At 37.9% G+C, this 27000-nt stretch overlaps 2 protein-coding genes across 3 annotated transcripts; one reads left to right on the top strand and one right to left on the bottom strand.

The window, feature by feature from the left end:
• Positions 1 to 1160: 1160 nt before the first annotated feature.
• On the bottom strand, positions 1161 to 9428 carry CCDC122 (coiled-coil domain containing 122). Of its 2 annotated transcripts, XM_027720360.2 has the most exons (5): positions 9285 to 9428; positions 8867 to 8999; positions 6450 to 6848; positions 5182 to 5298; positions 1161 to 1553 (listed from the first exon to the last, which is right to left on the bottom strand). In XM_027720360.2, the coding sequence occupies exons 2-5, from the start codon at positions 8978 to 8980 to the stop codon at positions 1389 to 1391; spliced, it is 795 nt and encodes a 264-aa protein (XP_027576161.2). In that variant the 5' UTR covers positions 8981 to 8999; positions 9285 to 9428; the 3' UTR covers positions 1161 to 1388. The 2 variants fall into 2 exon arrangements, with proteins under 2 accessions (XP_027576161.2, XP_039238861.1); XM_039382927.1 differs by lacking the exon at positions 8867 to 8999 and having other exon boundaries at positions 9285 to 9367.
• Positions 9429 to 10309: 881 nt separating this feature from the next.
• Positions 10310 to 18439, top strand: LACC1 (laccase domain containing 1). The gene is made up of 6 exons (XM_027720358.2): positions 10310 to 10389; positions 14918 to 15510; positions 16073 to 16254; positions 16718 to 16883; positions 17455 to 17680; positions 18125 to 18439. Exons 2-6 carry the CDS (start codon positions 14943 to 14945, stop codon positions 18297 to 18299), a joined length of 1317 nt encoding a protein of 438 aa, XP_027576159.2. The 5' UTR covers positions 10310 to 10389; positions 14918 to 14942; the 3' UTR covers positions 18300 to 18439.
• Positions 18440 to 27000: the final 8561 nt, after the last annotated feature.

Genomic DNA, 27000 nt, shown 5'->3' with positions numbered 1-27000 from the left:
TAAGCTTTGCTTTCCTAAGCTAACAATATATAGGCAGTTTAACATTTTTTCAGAGTAAATAGTCAAATTGCTTAAGTTTTCATTTTATATAAATGAGTAAAGATAAATCTAAATTATTCGAGATAACACCTTAAATAAAAAGCTACTTTCATAAAAGAGATAAATTTTACAAGTTATGTCCAAATAGAACTACTACCTTAAGTGTAAGAGCAGAGAAAGTATGTAAATTCTGCAAATGCCAAGCACATAATAAAAAGAAGGCAAAGGAAAATGGCTACTGTTCACTACTATTTTAACAAGAATTTTTAATAGGTTGTCATTTATGTTGAGTCATCTTACCAAATATTAAACACTTAGATGTTAGATGGCTGATACTAGTTATTTAAGATCCTGTAGATAATAAGTTCCTCTATAATCAATCATCTGTAACACATTCCTATCTGTTGAGGGTGAGTTGTTCCATTTTAAAAGCTATCCAGATGTAGTACCCTATTAACCTACTCCTTCCTCTTTGCTAACATATTAGACCACTTAAAGTCAGATGATTTGAAGCCCAGTTCTGAGCGTACTTGTTCCTAAGCCTTTTATAGCTGAACAGCCTATGTCCTCCTTGTCCCCATGCTAGGACATCCTGGCAGACACAGGGCAAACAGCCTGTTACATCAGCTATATGAATTTCCCACACAGCAAATACAGGCCATCAGAGCTTCCAGAGCTCCTTAGTAAGTTGCAATGAAAAGGAGTGTGGATAAAAGATCTAGAACTTCGGTCTCTCAAGAACGCAAATATACAAAGATATTCATTTCTCTGTAGGGAAAACAATGTAGATCCCAATCTTCAAAGACCGAATTAAATAAAAAGGAACTTCTCAAGTCTTGTTTGGTTGACTTTTAGAAAAAATAACTTTTTAGATAAAATTGACACATATTTTGAAAACACCCAGAAGTGTCAATAACTTTTTTCCTGGATGGCCTTTGGTGACAATAAAACAAAACCAAAACCAAAACCCAAAACCAAACCAAACAAACAAACAAAACCAAACAAAAAAACCCAAAAAAACCCCAAACCAACAAACAAAAAACAAACAAAAAAACCCAAAAACACAAACAAACAAAAACCACCAAAAAAAACCCCAAACCAACCAAACAAAAAAACCCAAAAACAAAACCAAAAACCAACAACACAAAACTCACAAAACCAAAAAAGCCCAACCAAACAAAAAACCATTTTAGTTTAGTCTAGAAAATGAAAGTGCAAAAAACTTTAAAAAGAAAGAAATCAATGAGGTCTGGCCCAGTTACCATGCTATTTAAGAGTTGTAGTATTTCCAGAAAAAAAGCCTCCCCTGCCTGGGAAAGATTACCTACATTCTAGCTTTGTTATGTTTGTTACATGATATTTTGTAACTCCACTACTCCAAGACACTTTCTTAGTTCTGTTGCCTTTTTCTCCAACTGCTGAATGTTCCAGTGCCATTGTCTTTTATTTGAATGGACTTTGTTCAGTTGGCAATGCAAACGTTTTAAAATAGCATCATATCTTTTATTCTGTACCTAAAAAAAAAAAATAAAATTCACTTCACAATTTCATTCAAATAAAACTATTTACAGGGGTGGGTTCAGCTCCCTTAACTCTGTCCAAGGGTACATTCTGATATTTGACCATGTCATTACACATTTACTTTCTGTTGCTGAAGAGACAGAGACATCTAGGAAGCCATTCATCTAAGTCTGCTTTAGGACAATATGAATCATGCCTCACTTTCCCAATAAGGAAAGAAAAACTCTCTCACTAAGACTTTAAATGAAGAGTTCAATATGGGTATCTGTTCTGTAGATGTCTAAAATTTAACATCGTAAATCCCACCCAAAGAGTCAGCATCTCACATAGTAGCAACACTTCATACATGGAAGATTTCAGGCTCCAGAATGAGAGGCGAGAAAGGAAAACAAAAAATCATTCTTTGACAAGTGTGTTTGGTTATAAATGAGAATACAAATGAGGTAATGTAGATGGCTGTGGTAGGAGCTTTGTAGTTGCATTGCATTTAAACAGTACATTTCTCATAGGCAGGCAATACTGTGGCAGTGCAGTAGTGTATCCATTTTGCCCTCATTGCTGCCTTACATGGAGAACAATGGCTGCTGCAGACAACCCTCTGAAGATTTGCATTCTGAAGTGTAAAAGCATTGACTATAATAAAAATGGAAATAACGGGTATTCCCGTAATGAAAATTTGGGCTTGCTTACCGTAATTTGAATGGTATATGAGTGGTCATGTATAATTACTCTTGTGTCTGCTTATTGAAATGTTACTACACTGTACCTAACATACACATGATGGTGTACAGCTGCATCAGAATTACAGCACTGCCAGTGACTTCCTGCGAGTCTTGCTGCCTAAATTTTACATATAGCTAAGGAACTCCCTCACTGATGTTTTATAAATTACACTGCCACCTTTTACTGCTGATGGGCTGTTTTCCTTCTCGTTGCCTTACTCTTCACTATAATCGTTCACAACTTTTCGAGGGATGCTGTCAGATTCACTCCTCTGAATGAGTGCTTGGGGGATCTGAACGTCACTAGGACTACGTTGTATGACACTGAAACATCTGTGATCAATATCATCTGCTTTTTTTAGAAATGTGTCCCCAGCATCATTATTGGGAACTGTCTGGCACATCTGCTGAGGGAGGGAGCACTAACATGATTATGGGACAGAGGGGAGGGAAAAAACTGCTCTTTTTACTGTCCTTGTGAATGTATTTGTCAACCCTTTGAAAAAATTGTCTGGGCACTCATGATATTCCACCACTGGGGTCATTTAAGGACAGGATAGGCAAGTATCTCCAAGAATAATGTAGTTGCACACTGACATAGGGGAAAGAGGGCAGTACAGGCAGAGACGGTCTTTTGAGCTTTCTTTTTCTTATTATTTTTACGTAGCAACAAATTTTCTATTATTTGTGGACATCTTGAATTAGTCCTTATGACTGAAGTCTTGTCCCTACACAGGTAACCACCCTGATTTATTGCTGACATCCCTGTCCAAGACTGGGAACAGGCTCTGCTCTTCAAGAGATGGGTGGTGGGGATGGTGCTCAGGAAAGGGAGTGAGAAAAGGTACACAAGCTGCCTTAAGAGTCTATCAGTACCCTGACTGATGAGAAGCATCTCAGGTATGAATTAGTTGTAGACTTCATTAATTAGCAATGTCAGATCACTGACTTTACTTGGAAAAAAAAAAAAGGACACTTAGGCACCAATTTTCTTGCAGAAAGATATTTTATCAAAAATTTTTAAATTTCCAAAATTCAGCTGCTTTAGAAAGGCATTCTGAATTACATTCCTGCACCATGTGCTTAGCTGGGGAAATCTTTGTGGGAAACCAGAAATAATACTGAAGCAAAGTGGGAGCACCATGGCTATGAGTCAATCCATCCTGTTTGAGCACCAGCTTAGCCATTCAACAGGAATTCTATAGGTATTTAAGTATAAGGCTGTAATAGGGGTAGATTTGGATGAGTGCTTAAAATGATTGCTGAATAAAGGTTCCAGAAATCCTAAAGCAAGAGCAAACTCATTGATCAGATGCAATGACCTGCTTCTATCTGAAGGGTCAGAAACCTGGAAGCTCGTATATTCTTTGTAAATTTATTAATCATGGAATCACAGAATAGTTTGGGGTGGAAGGGACCTTCACAGATCATTTCGCTGAACCCCTGGCTATGGCCAGGGACATCTTTCACTAGATCAGTTTGCTCTACCCAGTGTATAGTATAAAGTCTAGAAAGACCATACTGTGCAATTCATCCTACTGTAAACACGTAGGCTTATGGACTGAATTGATCTCTAGAACACATCAACTGCACTAACCACAGCTCCAGTGACTATAATGGCAACTTTCCTAACTCATGTGTCGTCACTTGCATTCAAACAACCCCATTTAGCTGTCAGCAGTCTAGAGCTGAATTCCACCACTGCAGCTCAATGGAACCTCATCCATGTGACTAGTATCTCACTTTATTCCCGTGCTTGACTTGAATGTTCTTTCCCAAGTTGTGCTGAGGACTGCTGGGTATAAATGTCTCTGCTTATCCATTGTCAGTTTTTATATTAAAAATTGGATTGTTTTAAAGAGAGTTCTTAGTAGAAAATAATACCCTGAAAGATTTAGTTTTTGAACCTGCTTCCTTCTGAGACAAAAAGATTGTATAATCCAAACAACCAAAGAACAGGTTAACCTTCACTGCTTATTTAAATTGATTTCAGTAACAGAACAGAACATTATTTTTAGGCTGCCTGATTTCACTTTGAGTTTAGAGAACTTTCTTAGGAGGATGTTAACTTGGTAATAAAATATTTTCTCAGAAGCTGAGTAGCACAGACCTGTTCTAAAGCAGCTGTGTTTTGCTTTTCAGGTCAAAAATTCTCTGCCATTCCCTATCACATGAAAAATGATTCTTTCTTCCTCCTACATTTTACAATGGGCAATAGACCTAACCTTGGATCAGTTCATCTTTATAGTACCAAGCTTTGCTAATTAAATTTTGTGGCATTTATTTGAACTAACAAGAATAATTATGTGAAACTCCAAACTAAAAACTATCTAGACATACAGAGGATTTTAGTAAGAAACAAAATATAAAATATAGCTCAATTATTTAAAAGAGAAGGTTTTAACCATTTATCAGAATTTTATCTTGGCAGTTAATTAGGAGCTTCTGTGTTATTCCTAATTTAATGTCAGCTCAAATTAGAGAGATTCACGGGAAGTCCATTTTCTTCATCCAATTGATTGTCCCATTGATGAGTCATCGGGAACCACGAGTGAAATTTAAAGTATTTCAGAAGTATTACAGAAATTTTAAAAGACACATTTTGCTTTATTACCATTCAGTGACCTCTCTTTTCAGGACATCATTCTAAAATTTCACAGCTGAATTCCTTCTTAAAAGACTTCAGAAAAAATGTTCTTAACTTCAATTTTTCTCAAGACAGGAATAAAGCTCTGAATTTTAGAAAGGGTGCCAGTACCCAGAGTTTAAGATAGCATAATTACTGTATATACTTGAAAAATGTATGGCCAGCAATGATGTATAAAGTACTTCAAACTTCATTTGCACTATCTACGTTCTGTCAGGAGAACTGTAATTAAAATTTATTTAAATGACTCACCTCAATTTCTTTTCTAAGCTTAGCATGCTTTTTTTTCTCTTCTTCCAGCAAAGCTGTTTTTTGATCGATGAAATCTTTCAATGTTGTGATTTCACTTTTTAGAAGTGTAACTTCTTCCTGCAGATGTATGTTAAGATACAGAAATCCATTCCTTGAAATGTGGCACAGTACATCTGTTAAGCTTATTAAAAATGTCACATTTTAACAGTCTCATTCCACTAATAGAGATTAGAAAAAGAACTATAATAAACAATTTCACAATAAGCCTATTAATAATAATTAAATTAATAATAATTTAAGAAGACTAATTAAAATTAATAATTAAATATTTTATAACATGGGTTTAGACATGTAAGAATATATATTCTTGATCTGAAATACGAAAACTACAATATAGGACTTTGAACTCATTCTGGCAGTCTTTATTTTGTTTAAAGTGTAATTTATTGTAAAAGCAATGAATATTTAATGCAATATTTGAGATATATTTTTCCTTCTCATAGGGAAATACAGTGTTAATAAGTCTTTATTTATCAGTATTTAAAGGTCTATTGTACAAACAAATTTTCATCCATTTACATAAACAGAGTAACACCAGATTTTCAATAATGCAAGTTACATCAGACTTGAAATCTGTGATCCCATTCCAACTTCATACAACATCTGTGATCCCATTCCAACTTCATACTCCAACTTCACATACTGGCAAAATTTTGTGGTGGAAAATTCATATGTGGTAGTGCTTAATAAGTATTGCAATTAGAATCAAGTAAAAACAACAGCGTTAGACTAAAACAATGAAACAAATATTTTTTTTCCCTCTTCTTCTTTCTATCACCATCTCATGAAATCTGCTCCTTTTAGCAAACAGCTCAACTGTAGTTTGTTGACAGGAAAGTTTAAAGAATAGTGTGTTCTTACATGAAAAATGTAACAATATGGCAAGCTTTCACAGAATTCTGAAAAGTGTCCGCGGAAGGTTATCCAATGATAAAAAGCTCTGTAATTTTTTTCATATCTGAGTTCATTCGATCACACGTAATGAACCTGTCTTTTACAAAAATATAGAGATAACAATGGCTGATTTTTTTCATTGCATACCAAAGTAAAATTTCTTTAATTAATGTAGCATTATAAATTATCTATATTCTCATGTAGTCAATCTCCCATGAACCATAAACATCTTAGACAAAATAACCATATTATAAAAACTATGTCAAAATTATTTCACATAAAAGGAAAAAAAAATAAAAAAGGAAATATAATACCTGTACTTGTTTTATTACAGATCCTTCTGGATTCTGGAGATCATGCATTAACTCCTCTTTCTTTGTCTTTAACTCTTCAACAATAGCCTTCTTTTTAGCAAGCTCAATCATAACTGGCATTTTATTATCCATCTCCCAGAAGAGATGTTTATGATTCTTTATTTTTTCCCGATATTCATTATTTCTTTCAAGTATCATCTCAAATTCTTCTTGCACTGTTTCTGCATCACACCTCAGCTTTAAATTTTCAGAATACTGGGCTCTGACTTGGGCCTCCAGATTTTCACAGTGATATTTTGTCACTTCTATGGCATCATCTTGCAGATGTATTTCCCTTTCTGTTGTCTTTTGTTCTAACAGAATAGAATTCATTTCCTTTTCTAGTTCCTGAAACTTTGCCTGTAAAACATTTCAGTGGTATCTTAGGAACATTTCTTTGGGAGGATATGAAGTGTCTAGTTAAACACTGTAATTAATTTATATTTATTCAACATAATCTTCTTTTTAACTTGCATAAAGTGGTTTGAATGGAAGATAATTAGAGTTCCATTTCTTAAAATCATCACCTTAGAGGCACAATGCAAGAGTACTTAGTTTTATCCCCTTAAATTGAGTCTAAAATATGAAATAAGGTATCCTTGAACTTACTTTAAATTCCTCATATTTGCTAGATACATAGAATGTGGTAGATCAAACCCAATCCTAGTGTTTTTTTAGAGCTGAAATCTGGTGAAGTCCTAATTGGACTAAAAATAACTAAAGACGCCAAAAATCACTTTCAAAACTACACAAATAAAGTGGTGTTCTAGGTGATGGAGCTTAACTAGCCTGTTCTACTGAGGTTTTTAATCCTGCCTTCATCACAGTAGTATTTGAAAGTTGGATTAATCCCCACTATTTTCAACCCCACAAGAAATATGTATCTAGCCCTAAAAAGGCCTCTTCATCTCACTGATGAGAAGCGAACAAAAGCAGAAGTAGTACTTCCACCCATCGTAAGAAATCACAGAATCATTAAGGTTGGAAAGACTTCTAAGATCATCGAGTCCAACCCTTAACCCAGCACAAGTCCACCACTAAACCTCCTCCCTGACCACACATCTAGGCATAAATCTAAGATGGAAGGGCTGAAGTGCTGCCTCAGAAATGTTTCTCTCTCTTAGACGACTAGCAAGGGAGTCTAGATGACTAATACAGGCTTAGCATCTGATTTGTAGGCCATGCAAGTTAGCTATGATGAATGCCACCCAAAGTTCCTGCCAACAGGAGTGCACTAAGTGAGATAATTAGCATTGTGATTTATGTCGCCTATTATCTTTTCCCTAATGGAAGCATTACGAGTGGTATGAAATCTCTTACTCAATGTCTTGAACAGATTAAGACATTATTAACTGTTAAGAACAAAAGTTCCTGCGTGACTTTTAATTTAGAAATCCTGGGCTACAGTTTTACAGGATTTTATCACTGCCAGCCACCTTTTACTGAGGATAGGAAAGCAAGAGATCTTAGTGGCAAAGCTGTTAAATTTTGGAAAGGAAATTATTGTTTTCCACGTCTTCTATGACATGTACACATGGGAATTGATGTAAAGATGAAAAAGCAGTTCTGCGTTTTGATTAAAAGTTCCTAATCATGTAATTTTGCTGTTCTAACATTAATGTTTGTATGAAATTTCCTAGGGTTTGGTCTTTTTTGAAAGAAAAAGAAATAGGTATAAAAGAGGAAACAACAAATGAACTAACTTAATTACCCAGGGCTCTAAAGTTCTGTGGGCTTTTTTGAAAACAGATGCCTTTGTTTAAATTGCGTGGTGACAATAATTTTTGTTGCAGTGTTTACTATATTATGGGAAGAAAACTTCTTGCAGTGTTCTACTTAACAGTACTGAATAAAGGCAGTATTTAATGACTATTTAGGATATCTGCTTCAAACACACATTTAAAAAAAAAGGCATTTTGTGTCAAAAAGAGTATACAGTCTGGTGAAATTCTGCCAAAAAGAAAAAAAACAAAATGGTTTTAAAATCCTTCCTTGCCTGCCCTCCCCCTCTCCCCCACCACATATCTTAGGAAATCACTATAAAAAATAATTTTAAAAGACCTAACTTTGCATTTAGTTGTTGTGGATTTGCTTTGTGTGTTCAGCTCAGTATTTGTTGGGGATTTTTTTTTTCCAAGTAAAAACCAAAAGTTTCACCTGCTCTAATGAAGTCTTGGCTCTATTGTGGCCTTACAAAGAACAGCACACATCCAGAGTTTTGACTAAGCCTAAATGTATCTGAGTATCTGCCTTACAGTTGCACTTGCCCATAAAAAAATTTTACTATCAGCTTCTCTTTTTCATAGGAACACTTCTTCACCTAACTTCTTTCATCTAAAGAAAAAAATTATTAAACTACTCTAAACAAGGCTTATTACCTGCAATTGGAAAAGAACTGTTTTGCTTTTTTCTATCTCTGATGCCTGCAAATGCTGCCGCTCTGCAACTTCTTTTACAACTTCAACCAGTGATAGAGAATTATGCTTGGCCATTTTAGGCAAAAGTGAAGAACTAGAGGGGAGAGAAAAAAAAAAGGGAATTGTCTTATCTTCATTTTAATTTAATTCCTGTTGATGAAACAATACTAAGGGGTTTCTCGTGGGATCGCCGATCAATACGTTATTTCATTTGGCTCATTTTTACTTAGGAAGAACAGGTTACTAATGGGTAGACGTTCAAAGCTAATCACTGAGAATTAGAACGCTTGCTTGCAGAATTTTATAAAATAAACCACTGCAGTGTTCATCTGCAGCACAGATCCTCGGTTTGTGACCGCAGTCGGAGGCCTCACCGCACCTGCTGCACCGACAGGGCCGCCGCTCCTCAGGGCGCAGCCATGGCCGCGCCTCCCCCGCGCGGGGCTCAGGGGACGTCGGAGAACGGCGGTCAGGGCACAGGGGCCGTGAGAGGTGCTGATCCCGGCAGGAGCCCGAGGAAAACCGGCGGAAACAACCGGTCGCGTTCAGAAATGGGTGGCTGCTTCACCACCCGATAGCGGTTTCACCACCCCGTGGCCGAGGGCTCTACTCAGCTTCCTTCCGCCTCTAAATTCCCCGGGTTACCTAATTCACTGTGTTAAACTGCATTTGCTGCCACAGTTTGTTATGCAGAGAAAACAGGTTTTGCTGAGCACCACTGGGTTACGAGGGAGAAGAGACGTGGCCCAGTTTCGTGTCCTGTGCTGTAGGCACGGACTTGCCTTGTGCCTACTCGTATGCTTTTGAACTCCAGGTTGAGGGATTTTAACCCTAAATTGCACTATTTTTATAGTTTAATTTTAGAATTTATTTTATAAGTTTTATATTTATAACATATAACAACTGAAATATATACATATATTAAACAACTTACACAATATACATATACTAAACAACTTAAATCTATAAATGTAAAAAATATACATTTTTATAACAACTATTTTATAATTTAACTGCTTATGTCTTCCTATGATCTGTTTATTTAATCTCTTTTTTTTTTGCAACGGCATAAGCTGAATATAATACTTGAGCCAGAGTTGTCAATTTGTCACTTTTTAATATTGTTTTGTACCCCTGAGTATTTTCTGAGCTTTTCCTTCTCAGCATTCTGCACCAAAAATTACCCCGGTAATTAGTTTTTCTTCCTTAGTCTCACTGAAGGAAAGAAAATGATCGTGTTGGTCTCTCTCCACCAAGCTCTCCTGTTAATTTTTAATGACCTAGTTCAGCCACAGTGGGGTGGAATGCTTCAGAGATGACCGACTTCTGCAAACTTCATGAAGGGAGATGTCTGGATGGGGAAGGACAAGATAACCCCATCAGTTCTCTTCAGGAGTGAGAAACAGGAGAATTCGGCTCTCATCCCTCTCCCCAGCACAAGTTGGAAAGAAAAGCAGGAGGGGAAATGACAGGGCACTCCCCAGGTGTGTTTTGGACCTGGCAGTAATGTACGTTTACTGCAGGTGCAGGGAAGGGAGGAACAGGAGACAGCCATTAATAGAAAATCAGATTTTATTAATTCCTCTGTTCCTGAATAAATTACTTTCCTTTTTTTTCTTGTCCTTTTCTTCAGTTGTCATATACTTAACTGTCATGACTATGATTTTAACACAGCTGACAAAACATATTTATTACCATTTGATTTTTGTACAAAGCTTGATATAAATCCTTCATTTCCCCACTTGCCTTTTAACCTTCTCATTGTCCTGTCAAAGGATTAAGACTTTCTCACTACATTGTGCAAAATTTCTGACTGCTTCAACAAGAAATTGCCATTGTCATTTGGGGCCTGTGGCCCCTAAGGCTAACCTCTCATAACCTCTCCCTCTGCATCCGGAATATACTTTTCCTCGACTGACTGACAAATTCTTCACTGGAACGTGCAGCTACAGCTCAGAAAAGGAAACTCCTTCAGTCTGCACAAGCTTTCCTTGAACTACTTTGTGTTCTTGTTCTGCTTTGCTCCACCATACGTTTCTGAGTGAGTTTGAGGTTGTGCGAAGCTGGTGTATTAGCAGGTGTGATTGCAGCAGGGAGCTGCATGCCAGGGTTAACGCTGCTTCCGGGTTCAGCGCTACCTAGATGCTTGTTAATCATGTTGGTGCCTTGTGGTACAGTTCGTTCTTTCCGGTGGACTCAGCAACAAAGCAGGGTCCCATCAAAAAGAAGAAATACAGGTTCCCAGAGCTATCTTACATAGAATAGGAATTTCCATCTTGTACAAATCAGTTCCAAGACTGAAAGAAGTGAGATATATAAAGCTGGAAATGTGTGTGTATTATATCAGTTGATACCTTTCAAGAGTTTAAAAGGATTGTCTACTTGTGTAAGTAAATTCCTGTTAAACTTTGTTTACAGAAATTGCATGTACTTTAATATTTTCATTGTATGTGGTTATCTCTGTTTCTTAAACCTTGCCTAAATACACCTAATTAGGAGAGGCAATTTGTTTTATTGTAATCCAATTTAGGAGGTTTAAATCTATTTTTTCCCCTGGTTTTGTTTTTTTGTTTGTTTGTTTGTGGGTTTTGTTGTTTATTTGGGGTTTTGTTTTTGGTTTTGATTTTTTCTGTTGTTGAAATTTTTTACAAATGTGCTCTTATCCCTGTTCATTTGGGCAGCTTTAATGACCTGTTTTCTTTCTCAGGGCATCTCCCTCTTTCAGATGTTAAATATCTCTTGCCTTTTTAATTTTCCAAAAATGATATCATTCCTCTGAGTTTCTGTACAAATACAAGGTGACCAGCAGGAAATTGTCAGCAATCTTGTCTTGACCAACAGGGAACTTCTATAATTGGACTGCTGGTTTGTTTTTTTTTAAATTGGTTTTTGCATCTTTTTTCTACCCTGGACTGTCTTTTCTCTGCAGCTTGGTTTTACTTCCTTTGTTGTTGCTTTTCTACATTCATTTTGCCCTTCTACTTTTCACTCTTGTTACCCTCTTTACCTCTCTTCTTGTTATTGATAATTTTCTTTGATTTTCTTGATATCTGTGCAAGAGAATCTCTTTACCCTCAAAACGCTTGCACTGACAGTTTCAAGGAGTGATCAAAAATAGCTAATGAGTGGCCTTAGCTTCAAGTTTGTGGAATTATTTGTCTTGAATTGGGTACCAATATGATCGACTCCTTAATAAATAGGTTTTTTGATGTGGTAAAGTGCAGAGAGGCTTTCCATGGAACAATGGGACTGTAGAGCATGTTACTTCAAACCTGGATAACTGTGAATGCATTTCCCATGAGCTAAAACATTGCTGTACTTGGCAAACCTGTATTTTGAGAAGGGTTTTTTTTGGGGGGGGGAGGCTTAGAAAGGAGTCAGTTTTGCTATAATTGTAAGCAAGTTTATTTCTGACGCCACTGACCTCACTAGGACTCTGTGATGCAAAACTGGAAGGATGAGTGAGCCCCATTTTTCCTATGTGTACATCTCTGGACTTTTTGCAGTACACACACAACTTAACAATGTAGGCAATTACCTCTCCCTCAGCAAACACTTTCCTTCCACCCTTTCTCTGCTGGTATTTTTCTGAGCAAGTACAAGAACAGCAATGAACTCTACTTACCTTCCACTGTTGATATATCTGAAGAGGAGCAATAATCTGTTTTTCATGTACAGCCCTCTGTTGTACTGTCTTTCCTATATAAAGCTATTAGCAATACCTAGATTGTGATCATGTCATACTTTGACAGGCCTCCCACAGAGTGTGTCAGGGTAGGAAAGGAAAAACTCTGATTTTCCAAGTCATGGTCTTAGACAGGAGCCTGTTTTGGCACTGTTTTCTTAGCAAGCTGTTTTCTCTAAAATCCATTATCAGCTGTGTGTAAATAATACTCTGAGCAAAATCAAGAGTCATAAATTCCCTGGCAGATTCTTTTATTTGCTGTCACATTTTGATTCTTTCAGTCTACCTGTTTTGATAGTCACTAGTTAATCTTTGTAAGTGTTCAATTCGCAGAAAGGAAAACATCATTTTCAGTCAGGATTATTTTTCTTCCAGTCTGGGGAAAAGAACAATGAAGAAAATACAGAATGTTTTCTGTAAAACCTTCTTTGAATAAACTGTCCATTAAAAACAGAAAGGTCTTTGACCTTTCATTTGAGTGCAGAAAGTCTGGGAATCCATTCTAAAGCATAAAATGCCAAGGAGTACCCCAAGTCTGCCATAATGGTAGGCCTCAAGTACACACAGAAGTAATATTTTTGCAGAATAATGAAGTGTTGTAAAGCTAGAGCATGCATGTAGTTACAGGAGAACGAGGACTTGGGGCAGAAAAATAGTGCCGGGCATTATCTGATGCAGTTAGCTCTGGTAGCAGAGCATTGATCATAGAATCATAGAATGTTAAGGGTTGGAAGGGACCTTAAAGATCACCTAGTCCCAATCCCCTTGCCTTAGGCTGGGATACCTCCTGCTAGACCAGGTTGCTCAAAGCCCCATCCAACCTTGCCTTGAACACTGCCAGAGTTGGGGCATCCACAACCTCCCTGGGCAACCTGTTCTGGTATCTCACCACCCTTACAATAAAGAATTGCTTCCTAATATCTAGCTTAAATTTCCCCTCTTTCAGTTTGTGCCCATTATTCCTTGTACTCCTAATGGTTACTCCTGTACCCGCTACTTCTTGATTTCAAAGACTCATAAGACTTCTCAGTTTCTTTGTTTCTGCAAAGATATGAATTTTCCTACAAATAAATTAATATTCATGCACAATTTGTTGCTGTAAAAACAATTACAGTGTTAAAGAATACTCTAAATTATTATGGGGTCTTAGAACTGATGACAAAGCTATGTATATTTCTCCCAGATCAAGCATGGTGCTTAGTCATGAAGTCTAAATAGATGTCTTTGAGGTTCCCAAAGCAGAGGGTTCTAGCCTTTTGTTCCAGGCCTCAGGAGGCTTGCCCTTGAAACTGAAAGATTATCAGAGAGAGAGAAAAGAAAATAAGACACCTCTGGGAGAATATGAAAAATAGGCTCTCATAGCAACAGAGAGAAGAAGTGGTGGATGGACAAGTTTCCACACGTAGGCCTAGCTGGGCTTGGATCAACAAAGTTCAGAAAGGGGAAAAAACAAACCACCAAACCTGGAATTACACCATGGGCCACAAGAGAAAACAGGAACCATAGGATGATTTGGGATAAGCTTAACACATCTTGATTTCAGAGCAAAGAGTGCAGCTAGCAGTGTTATAAAACTGAGGCAGGAAGTTGTGCACAGTATTTAATTATTTTAATTTAGTTCTAAGTGCTTCTTGTGTTACTAGGTGAAATTTCAGTAACCTGTGCGGAGTTCCTGTACATGCTGAAAAGAAGAACTATACCAATCACGTGCCCCTTGACACAGAAGTTAGAAATTAGCAAGTCAATACTTTTGGTAATGCGAAAGGGAGACGTACAAAAGGTCTTGTGGGAAAAAATGTCATTGCACTCACAGCCCAGCACTCTGCTGCCAGGAGGGGTAGCAGACAGGATCTCCACTTCAGCTATGTGTTAAACAGCTCCAAAAAAATTGTTACAGAAACTCCTCCAGTCCCAGCAAGCTAAGGGACCTCTGTATTTGCTTGCCCTCTGGAAGCTGGAGGAGGGCCCATCAACTAGATGTCAATTAGGGTCCATTAGGCTAATGTGGGTTAATTGATTCAATAGATCTAATCTTATGTACCAACCTTTCATCATCCCTGACCTGGGAAAAACCTGAGGTAGGTGGGGTGGTAAGGAAATACCTAGATGCTTAAATAAATACATAATAATTCCTATTTCTGCTAGTTTTCTTTTGCTGCAATTTCTTTGGATGCAGCTAGGAAATCCTCAGTTAGTAATTACCTGCTATGTACCTTCTCTACCCAGTATCACTGAATTCATTGCCTTAATACCATTATCCTGTGTTTAGACTAACAGTTCTTTCATGTCTTTTTGTTTGTTTTTCATGGTTTGTTACTACTTGACAGTTGTAGAAATTAAATATCCTGGAATATGGTGGAAGCAGTGCTAATAGATCTGTTCAGCATCCCAGCCAACTTGCAGAACAACATCCAAGGATTACTATGCAACACACTGGAAACTATTGAGAAATGCTCTTCCATCCATGCTCCATTTGTTTATGTCATATGTTGCCAGAGGCAGTGGAGTGACAGGAAAGGTGAACAAGAGTTCTTGCTTCCAGCTCTGGGAGGTTTTCAGAGTCTGAAGAGAAGACTGGAGGTGGTACGTGCTCTGACTACAGCTGCTGCTTTGTACACCATCAAACAAAGACTGGATGAAAAAGACCTAAGCATCATTAAAGTTATTCTCCCTACCTTAAGAAAAGACTTAATGAAAGCATATATAGACCATCTCTTTACAGCCGTCTACCAGTTTGAATATGAGGATTTACAGGTGGTATCTGGCTCTGAAAACCTACAGATATCTGAACGTCAGGGTGAAGGGCAAACACTTCCTTCACAGGACATGGCACTCATCCAAAGTGAGATTCAGATGCACTTGGAAAGCCTGCCAAGCCTGAAAGGGGAGCTCACCATCCTCAGATCCTCCCTGATTCCAGGTAAAGAGAGCTTCAGCTAGTAGTTTTACAGAGACTGTTACCAAGCATACTTCTTCAAGGGAATTGCAAAACGGGTAAAATTTGGAAATGTCTTCAGGCAACAAATAACTCTATATCATGTTGTAATAGTGTATCATGACTATAAGAGGGAGAAGTGTCAGTAGAAATACAGCAAAAGACTGGCAAGTCTATTCCAGGCCTGGGGCACAATCAGAGGAAAGACCGTCCCGGGTTTAGTGAGGGCATTACTGCGGACAAAAAAATCTCCTCCCCTCTGTGTGTGAATTACACATTTGGAGAGTTACCATCATCATCTGGAAAGGCAGGGAAAGAGTTTCTTCTGGTCCCTGACATGCCTGATGTCTCAGTGTCCCTGCCATGGCATGATTCTGAGCAAGAAGAAAATTAGAATCCTTAAATTTAAATACCACAGCTAAATACAAGGTAAAGCAATACTCAACTTGATTGGCTGATTCCAGATCTCTTCAGTATAAAACTATGTAATAGCTGACCTGATCTTGTGTTGAAAGCAATTATTTGTTGTCTTTTTTTGCCTTACCAGATGGTACCTTCTTGCATGGGTTCACCACAAGGACTGGTGGGATCTCATATATACCAACTCTAAGCTCCTGCAATCTCTTCAGCAGTTCCAAGCGGAGGGACCCAAACGTTGTTGTTAAAGAAAATCTCCGTCGGCTAGCTAATGCTGCAGGATTTAACCCAGAGGCTTTTCACAGAGTCAAGGTATCCTATAAAACAGTGGATTTAAGTAAATGAGTCAGATCTTCCTTCGTGTGTCACTGGCTAAAACTGTAGGCATTATTCTTACCTTTGTCAGCAAGAACTTGTGAGAAGCAGCTGGCAGCTTATCTGAGAGAATAGCCATTCAAACTAGCAGCCATTTGGCACAATATGGAGAAGCAACGCTGATTCTTCCAAGTCTGTTCAAACATTTAACTTACCACAGAGTAGAATAATCAGATAAGTGATCAGAGCAGTTCCTCCTAAAAGAAAAATACACCATCACTTCTGTAGTGGTTTTCTACTGGTACATCTGCATGGCATTTGAACAAGGGAGTGCCTGATTTCCATGCATAATCAGTTGGTGCAGAAGAGTGTTTCTTGCCAAAGAAAAAACCTTGTACTAGACAGAACTGGGTTGTTTTGCTGCCATATCACTGTCCATGTTCTGGTTTTGTTTTGACAGGTTGATCACGCTAATGCAGTGTGTATTATGGGAAAGACAGAGCCTGACAGCTATGATGGCATAGTTACAAATCAGAAAGGTGTTACGCTAGCAGCTCCAGGTGCTGATTGCATACCCGTGCTATTTGCTGATCCCGTCAGAAAAGCCTGTGGTGCTGCTCATTCTGGTAGGAATTGCACTCCCTGTGGAATGCAAAGATTTCCCAGGACTCACATTGAGATACAAGAACTCAAAGCTGGACTTTCTTCTACCTATTCCAAACAATGCCCAAGTGCAAACTTGGCTTCTGTCTATTCCAAAAAATGTCGCTATCTTGAACCTCTTTTTTTTTTCCTAAAGTAACATTAAACCACTTTCACCATTCTATAAAAATACATTTCTGATGTATTTCTGTTGTCATATTCTCATTTAAATGTTTCAAGCACAAGGGAGCTGTAAGGTATGCTCTAATTGCCCAAACCAGGACACTGGGAAAAAAGAATTCTGGAATTCTAGACTAAATGCTTCTCTTTAGTTTCCATCTCCACCAAATTATGTCAGCAAACTGGTAGCTGTTAATGTGTACATTTTGGGGTTTTTTAAAAAAGATAATTTATTATTAGATATTTTTTTTTAATTTTAGGTGTAAATATATTTCCTAATTTATACCTTTAATAATAGCATATATTTCTAGAATATACTAGAAAATTAAAGAGACAATTTATACAAATTTTTTTTCAACCTCTCATTTCTCACAGGATGGAAAGGCACATTGTCAGGAGTGTCTATGGCCACAGTAAATGCTATGGTATCTGAATATGGCTGTAACGTGAAAGATATCCTTGTGGTGCTGGGCCCATCTGTAGGACCTTGCTGCTATAAACTTCCTCATGAATCAGCAAAAGAATTTCACAGAATTGATCCAAAGTGTGTGAGACTATTTGACTCTGCAAATCCTTATATTGATATTAGAAGAGCAACACGGTAAGCCTCGTGAGTGAATAAAAGACTAATTTCACATTAGTTATCAATAATTACTTTGATATTCTGTTATTCACCACTAATATGGTGAGGGTCCTCACCATCTTAAAGTACTCTCTAGTACTTTGCAGATCAACAAATGATACTTTTAAAGGAATGGTATCTGCTCAAATTTTGCTGTTTCAACTATTATTTTATTGTTATACTGATGGCTTATGGATTATAGACAAAAGTTCAATTTTAATGTGGCTTTACTGGTTGCAGGAGAGCGATTAATTTAGTCTAATTCTGGAAGAAAATAAAAAGAAAAGCAAATGAAAGTCCCAATCACAATATTGGCACAGTTTGTTCAGCTGGTACTTGAGGTCCTGCCTTAAAGATAGTGCCTTACGGAATGTGAGGATGTACAAAAAAATATTATTTTCTGTTTCTCTTTCTTTTTTTAAGGATTCTTCTTGAGAGAGGTGGGGTTCTTCCTGAGAACATCCAAGATGATTCTGTCGCAGACCAGAACCAAAATATCACTTTCTGTACTGCCTGCCACCCTGATAAATTTTACTCTCACTTTCGTGATGGCACTAACTTTGGAACACAGATTGGCTTCATATCAATCAAAGACTGAGACAGTATCTCTTACTCTGGAATAGTATTAAGACAATAAGTCTGCTGCATTGTCTGGCATCCTGCTCTCCTTGTAGAAGTTCTTCCTTTCACAGCCTTGCAATAGGGAATTCATGGGTCTTGAGATTCCCCTTCCCTCCCCTTCCCTCCCCTCCCCTCCCCTTCCCTGGCAAAAATAAATATCTAGGGTGTGGGACAACAATTCCTGTGTGAGACAGGGTGCAAAGGAGAGAAGGACAAGCCACACAACTGCCAAAACCCTTCTGCAAGACCAGATGCAAGCTCCATGTTTATGGATCCTCCTTGACCATTTTCCAGAAACCACTATTTTAAGGTGGTAAAAGCACAAAAAACTCCAGTGTTCACTAACTTCTGGGTGATACTGTTGAATGAAGTTAAGTATGACCTGAGTAATAGAGGAAGAGAAGCCTGTATGGCATGTTAGCTGTTTGAGAGCACCCAACTTCAGTAGTTTCAGCTGAAGCATTACGGAATTTTGTGCATGGGATTGATTTTCTACTTTGAATTACTTTAAAGAAGAGCTCCAAAACACTTAAAGGACTTTTACCATGCAGAATAACTTGAAAGTGAAAATCAAGCAAACTCCTTTGGGGCAGACACTGAAAATATATGAACATTCACCATTCTGTACTTTTTGATTGTAATAAAAATAGGGCTAAGACTCTTAATATAGGACATGTATGTTCATATTTCCTTAGGATTCTTTTCTTTAAACATGAGTGCTTTGATAATATCCATTGACACAGTCTCAACAATGCAGGTTATTAAATAAATATCTAAAAAGTTGAGTGAATTTAGCCTCAGTTAATTTTACTGACCAGTAGTTGGACTTCTGTGTCTTACTAAGCAAATTGTAAGTGTGCACTGTTTTCTTTTGGCCATAAAAAAATGGCCTCTAGATTTTACAATAGACATGATGTTTTCTGTCACACAGACAGTGAGAGATTGGTAACAGTAGAACTATGCTGACTGTAGACGCGCCAAGCGCAAGCCTTGGGCCAGCCGTGCCCATGACGTACTTTCTATTTTAAATTCAGCGACCTTTCCCAGGTCTGACTGTTCTGTCCACTAGAGGTCAGTGCTCACTCGCGCTGTGCTTCTATCCCTGGAGGCACGGATAGATTGGGGTCCAAACCATGCAGTTTGCAAAGCACTGCATGGCATACGCTGCTACTTCTGCCTCTATAATAATCTGCCAAGTTATTCTAGTATCCGTGCTTGAAGAGTAATCTATTTTTCATTTTGTTCGGTTGTGATTCGAAGCTGACCAAATTAGAACTTTCCTTGTCCACTGGAAGAACAGACTTTTAAAAAGAACTTTCTTTTACCTGTGAATGGTATTTCTCAGAGAAGAGCCTGATTCTGGGTATATTGTCCTCTGACTGTAAACATCTACCAAAAAATATTCTTCTCCCAACTATCCTACTTATTCTTTAGAAATATAATTCCTCTTCTGCTGTAGCACTGCAGTCCTTGACAATAAAAATCCTTACATTTTCAGTTACCTTTTAGAAACCTCACCTCACCATTGATTTCACCATTCTTGTTTTCTTTTGTAACTTCACCATGGTGATATTCACAGGCAGCTTCAAACTGGAGATTCAGGATCCAGCCAGGGCAACAGTCACACTGCTCAACTTAATGCTGTCAAGCACATTACTGCACACCAGCTAATGGTGTATATGGTATGCATATGTATTATGTGCATGTGTATTATTGACTTGTTCTAAATATAGGATAGTGTAATTATATGGACACTGACAGGCTTATGTTGCTGTACTATGTAAAAAAACAACCCAACAAGCTACCTCCACCTTTTAGTTCCGTTCCTTTGCCCTGGTATTGAAGGGTGAACCTCTATCGATATTGAGTGACATAGCACTGGGGTGAGTAAGGTATCTTTCCTTTGTCTGTGGGAGCAGTAGCACTGTGTATTCTTCAGTTCCTGCACGTGAAGCTCAGCCAAAGCTTGTCTGTCAGTACTCTTCACTTAACCTTCTTCCCTTGTGGATTAAGAGCATGCCATCAAAATCAGCTGAGTTACTTGGTTTTGCAATATACTTGACAGCTGAAGTATCATAGGTTCCCATGTGCTTGCTGTTATCTCATCTCACCTCTAAGATGGTTTTAAACTAATGCATTTATCTTTGCAATAGGGAGAAAGACTTTGCAGCCATGCTACTTACCAGAGTTCAAATCCTCTCAACAGTATATTAAGTCAAGTAACATGATACTGATAGTAAGCCCTGGCTTGTTTGTACCTGCTCAAGAATTATTGCACAGACTTGTAAATGCACCATTTACAGGTCATGGTAGGACTGTGCATGCTGGAGGAATATCAGAATAAGCAGAAATACCAAAGGCTCCACCTTCTAGGAGACAAATTGTTACTGCAATTGTTCTTTTTTTTTTCTTTTACATGTATTACCTAAATTGTAAATCTGTCAAGACAGGAAACAGCCTTTTGCACCTGAATTACTAAGGTAGAGAACTCCACGACCAATAAGAAGATATTTATAAAGTTGAGTCCCCAGTCAGGCTAGGCTCTGAATTATAGTTTCTTTCAAAAGTCCATGCTACAAAGGCATTTTAATTCTGGTATTAAAAAAAAATAGTTTAGAGGAAGGGCATGATAAAGAGGAGACTAGGCTGTTTCACATCTCTACTTATTTACTTTTCATTCCTGTTGCTCACTAAAGGAGGCAAGCACATCAGCCCTGATTCACCACCTCTAGGGAAAGTCTTAAAATTCTTCATAAATTGTTCAGCTGTACCTAACTAATGATCAGATCCCATTTATTAACCTTGCCATTGAATTTATAAGGTGCATTTGCCCTACTGTTGTTATTAAATAACATTATTAATTATGATAGTGGTATGCCCCGAAGCAAGCACAAGACATGATCACATTGCATATTGTCTTCAATAACTATTACTGTGCAATTAATGTTTGTTACTATTGTAGATTCTGAATATGGGCCTCTTTATTCACATTATCTACTTAAATGGAGTCTACTAAAACATGTTCAAGAAAGGCTTTATTCACTATTCCAGTAGAACAGGGCAGCTCCAACACAGACTTTTAGTTCCAGTGCCTGGGGAAGCAGTATGAAACTTCAGAGGCATAGATCAAAGCCTGAGATAATTAGTGAAATGTTTATCCAAAGCGTGGCATTTATTGCCACAGTTATGGCAAAGGTGAAAGCTATTAAGAAAGTTAGATGAAAAATGTTTTTAATAAATTTGTAGAAGTTAGTTCCATCAATGACTGCTAGTCTCTTTCCACTGACAACCTGAGGAGACAGGATGGGGGAAAGGCAGTTCTGCATTTGACACCTGTGTTTGCTGTTGGCTGCAAACTCGGAAGCCATGGGCCTGGACGTTCAGCAAAGCATTTGGGCACCTCTTGACTCACAGAAATTATATAATCCCTCCTAAATTACAAGCATTCAGTTATAGGAAGGTGCCTCCTTTCCCCAGCAGTAATATGGTTTGTGATCATCTTTGCCTCCAATCTTATTTTCCTCATGTTTGCTTATCTCCTGTGCATTGCTGTCTTTCTGTCCAGCGCCACTCACAATCACCCTGTAAGGACTGTGAATCTGGTCATGAAGTGTTGGAAGACACAGGTGCCATTCTGTACAAAGCAGCACCAGAATTGCTTTCTTTTGTATGCCTGTGTCTTCTTTTCTTTTAGCAGCAGTGTGAAGCTTCCTGTTCACAGCACAGGATCTTTATCAGTATCCTCCATTCCATTCCCATTTTACAGGTTTTGGTAAGTGCTTCCAACTTCTGGCCTACACGTCAAAGAAGTCAGTATTCCTAGGTCCCCTCACTGCTGTCCTCATTCCGCTCCATGCTCAATTTGCTGCTGGGTGATGCAAAAAGGGAGTTGAGCTGCACTCATTTGTCCAAAGGCTCAAAGGGGCTGCGTGGGTGCACTGGCCTTGATGTCACATGTGAAGCTTTTGTTCTCTGAGTACGAAAGCCCTTCCTGAACTCCAGCCTCTTGTGCAACAATATTAACAGGACAGTACGCTGACAGGAGCAGTAAATCCTATATGTGACAGAGGAAATAATGTATTGACCTGCTGAGAGATTTACATACCTCCACAGCAAGCTCTGCCTGTAAGACTGGCTTGTTCTACTTTCCATTTCCAGCAGATACTATCCAGTGTTTACAGATGAATGATTCGGATAGATATGTATGTGGATTTAAGAACTGTCCTAATCAAGTATATTCTTATTTCCAGGATGTTACTTGTCATTACCCAGTGTGACACCTTTGTATAAGACACAGAGATTTTGCTGCTGTGCTTGCTTTAAATATACAGTGCCTGTGGCTACGCTGCTAAAAAGCATGATTAGGTATTTCCCAAAGGCACTCAGAGAAATAGGGAGCTAGCTTTTTAAAGTGATCCCTCTGATCTTTCATTAGTAAGCGTTTAATTTACAGTAGCATCTCACATTACAAATACTTGGCTGGCTGGCTTTGTCTTCAAGCTCTCAGGTGTCAGAGGAGGCCCACATAAGAATTTTGGGAACATGGTCCCCAAAGAACAGCAGGGCTGAATTCTCTCTCTTATCCTTCCATGAATGCAGCATCATGTCTCCAGGGCAACCTGAATTCTGACAATCATGGAAGCAAGGCCATGGCATGGATTTCCATTTAATTCCTGCGACTGAAAAGAGATCTAAGATGCAAATCAATATCTGACTAAACTATGAGAGTTTGCTTCACAATTAATTTTATCTTTGAGTTCATTTCCTCTCTTTTTGTGCAAATGTAGTTCACAGCTTCTAACTACTGTGTTTGTTTTTCTAATGTTGCCTCTTCTACATGTAGCAAAGCCTTAATATCTGAAATAAATAGGTTGCACCATAAAAATAAGGGGTGTACCTACCATAAAACTGAACAAGCATTTTATAAGGGAGCTTGAAAGCAATGTTTGTATTTCAAGATGTATAATTTCATTTTTTCTCATGTGGTGCAATATTTTTAGGTAGCGAATCATATTTCTGGTCAGATCTTTCATTGCAAAGTGATTTTACCAATGACAACTGTAGAAAGCCCTGCCTATCTGCAATAAATAGTTCAGCATTTCTCTTTGAGGCACTGAGCTCTATCCTAAAGCAATATTCAAGCATATGTTCCTACTAAAAGAAATCTTTTCTGTTCTGCTGTTTCTTTGAAAGATGTGAGCTTGATTTTCCTGCCAAGGAATGAATCACAAAAAATTCAATTGTAAAAAAAAATTGTGACAGGTGACTCAAACCCTTTCAGTTGGTTTTAATAGGTGTTTTAATGAAGTGCTTCATAAAATTAATATTAAATAAAACTGGGTTATGCAGATGATTTTATTTTGACTCTCTACTTTCATCTTTATATCATCCCCATAAAAAAGCTTCAGGACATAAAAGGTGAGTCAAGCAAGAAGGTCGTTAGAAAGGCTCCTTTAGGCTTGTGGATGTTTGTTGCTGTATTTTATACTTGCATCTTCCTCAGTTCCCTCAATTACCCCGCAACTTGGATCCATGAGCAGCCCCAGCACTGAAACATGCCAGCTCATGTAACTGTGCTGGCAATGGCAGAAACACAAAAGTAGAATTGATAGTGATGCTTATGTAGTAGCTTTTCTTCAGATTATATAGTGCTGGCATAAACAACATTGTGACCAAAATATTATGCCACAATGATATTTTGAGAAAAATCTCCTGAGCAGCTCTGCGTTCACTTTGGATTTTAGGGACTAAGTCAGTAGCAATTTTTTGCTTTTTATGGGTCTGGGAAAGTTAATTTTGCACTCTCCTTATCTAGTAGATGTGTTCATCAGAGCAACATGGTTTGGGTTCTAGAGTCTTGTCCTGTGTACAATCATAGTTCTGTAATTTCCTTTATTAATGGCTTCTTAAGAAGGGACTGACTGCATGTACATTTGGCTACGAAGCACAAAATTCAGTTGACTTCTGTTCATTTGTTTACATAACTATTTGATGTAAAAGTCTGTCAGAAAATGCAGGCACCACAAAATATCAGAATATCAGAATGCTCAAGCTAAAATGTTCTTGTAGGAGAAAGGTTAAAGAGAAAAAGCTATTGGGTAGTTTAAATGTCTTCAGGATGACACATTTCAATCCGACTTTTGAAACAGCTCCTCATTTCCTGTTTTAAATATTAAGAGTATTCTGAAATAAACTTTAAAAACTGAAGAAGTGCCATTGCAAATTAAAACACTTATTAAAATCTCAATTCATGCTGAAAAGAGAGCCTGTCTTCCACAGATCTTGCCTTACTATTTATGTATATTTATCTGCATAATCCAGTCCTCTTATTTCTCCAGTAAATATTTTCTTCATGGATTGTAGATTGTTATGTTCCCTTCAATAAATGTTTAGCTAAGGTTTTACATGCGATATTTAGCTCCATTAGTCTTTCTTAAGATGATCCTTCAGCTCTTAATTCTTTAAATTCTGCCTTATTAATGTCAATTAAGTGATAATCAGTTTTCACTTATATGCTCTTTTAGAAAGAGGGTGACATTTGAACTTTGTTCAGGAGCTTATTTTTTCTGGTAGGCTTGTGAAGTTGTGATTTTTGTTAAAAAAAAAAAAGCTTGAAGCAGCCTTAATTGAATTACCTTGATCTCCCTCTATTCCCTCTTTTTCAAAAGAGTCATAACCTATGGCACTCCAATCAGGATTTATTTTAGATTTCCCAGCTATAATTCATATTCCATCACATTGTACCAGCAGCAATCTTCATGAAAGAGGCTCAACACAGAAAACAGTTTGCATATTTGAGGCTAATATGGGATTTATGGTAGGAGAGCATTTATAACTTAAGCAAAAACTTTTAAAATATCTGATATTGGAAAACTGACATAAGGAAACTAAAATATGGAAGTAATTTCACAGCTTTTGCAGGGAGAAAATATATCCAAATGTGTGACACTGAATATTCATCTCTTGAATTATATTCAAATTAGGACTGGATGCCTTTGTCTGTACTCATTTATTCCCAGTAAACAGGGCAAAGACTAGAAGAAAAAAGCGAGATTGTTTGCCTGCTGTAATAAATGATATCAGAAGAGATGGATACAGCAGCATTCTTTTTAGCAAGTGAGTTAAAGAGTGCTCAGGCTAATGATCAACCACTTTCTACCGAGCCAATATCTGAGACTGAAAAAGCAGCCAGTCATTCCTTGGCTCTGCAGCAGTCTTGGAGGCTGTTATACACAAACAGAAGCAGGGAACAAAAATCTCCTTTGGGATGCAGCTAGCCTGAAACAGATATCCATGGTGAGACACTGTTGGACAGAAGTGGCAGAAAAAGACAGAATCATGATGAAGAATTTCTACATCTGCCTATTAAAGAGTTAGTGCAAGAAGAATTTATCCATGTGGAAACACGTCCCCCTACCATAGTGACCGAGCAGAGAGCAGTTCTGCCAAGCATCTTCCTATGTGTATTTACCACAGTTGCTAAAGCTATCAAGGCTTCTCTGTGCAGTCAGTATTTTTCCCCAGAACCTGGAAGGGTTGGAGTATTGAATGCTTATGAACATGTGTCAGTTCTCTTCTCTCTTCATCCCTAATTTAAACCCTGCTACAGGCATACCATGCACTCATAAGCTTCCAATCTATGCAAGCAGGGAGAGGACCACAGTTAATTGTGGGCGGCAGATAATGACGACTGTATATATTATCTGAATGCAGGACTCGGGGACCTCGCTGGGTCCAGAATAATTGCAATGACAGGCAAATCTGCCCTCGCCCACTGAAGATGTATTTCTGGACTGAAAATATGGAAGAGAAGCTGCTTTTTGAAATTTCACTCAGCTTGGCTAATAGCCCAGTTCAACAGACTTGGAAGATTTTCTATCATAATATTTCTCTGAAGCTAGCTGTAAGAATAAATGGCATAATGTATGTTTGGCTCAAGAGATGAGAGTTTAAAAATTTTGAAGAATCTTTTCTTGTTTGTTGTGGAACAAATCCCAAACTTCTTGCTTAGAAGTCCAGGCTCCCTGCTGCTAACAAGGCTCCATCCGAACATCTTGAGTATAGGAGACAAGTACTCTCCTGTGTGAATAGTTATTAACATTTCTAATCTCAGTTGTACTAATAACTATGGCAGAAGTTACTTCACAGTGGAAAAGGCAGATTGACCTCCTGGTCAGTCCTAGAAAGGCAGAGAGGACAAGGGGGATAAATATGGTAAAACTAGTCCTTAATTACATGGCAGCCACCTAAGACTCTGGGCAAGGCTGTGGTGCTGGGAAAAGGCAGAACCTGAAGAGGCATTAACCTGTTATCTCAGGTTTTGGTAAAAACACGTGGAATAGATTTTTTGCACCTATCTACTGTATTTTTTGTTCCAGTTTGTGCAGTATGAAGTCACCAAGCATCTTGAGCACTACTACTTTTGAAGCAATAGACATTTCTGATATTCTTGATCCTACCTAGCTCTAGGGGACAGCCTCAACTATATTGGTAGTAGTAAATTCTTCAAGATTTTGAGTGGTCAGTTAAATATCCTGATTTATTACACACTTCTCATAAAAAAGCATGAAGGAGAAACTTGTAATCTGTGAATTTATGGTGGGTTTTTTCTTCTTTCTGGGCAATGTCACTAGTAGAGCCGGCAATGCCATTAGCATAGCTCACAAGATTGGCAACTG

The sequence above is a fragment of the Pipra filicauda genome, unplaced genomic scaffold (genome assembly GCF_003945595.2).
Source record: "Pipra filicauda isolate LSUMZ 115617 unplaced genomic scaffold, ASM394559v2 scaffold28_size6257848_pilon, whole genome shotgun sequence".
NCBI classification, from domain to species: domain Eukaryota; kingdom Metazoa; phylum Chordata; class Aves; order Passeriformes; family Pipridae; genus Pipra; species Pipra filicauda.
The sequence above is the reverse complement of the archived record's forward strand: the minus strand, read 5'-3'. Positions and strand labels throughout refer to the sequence as shown.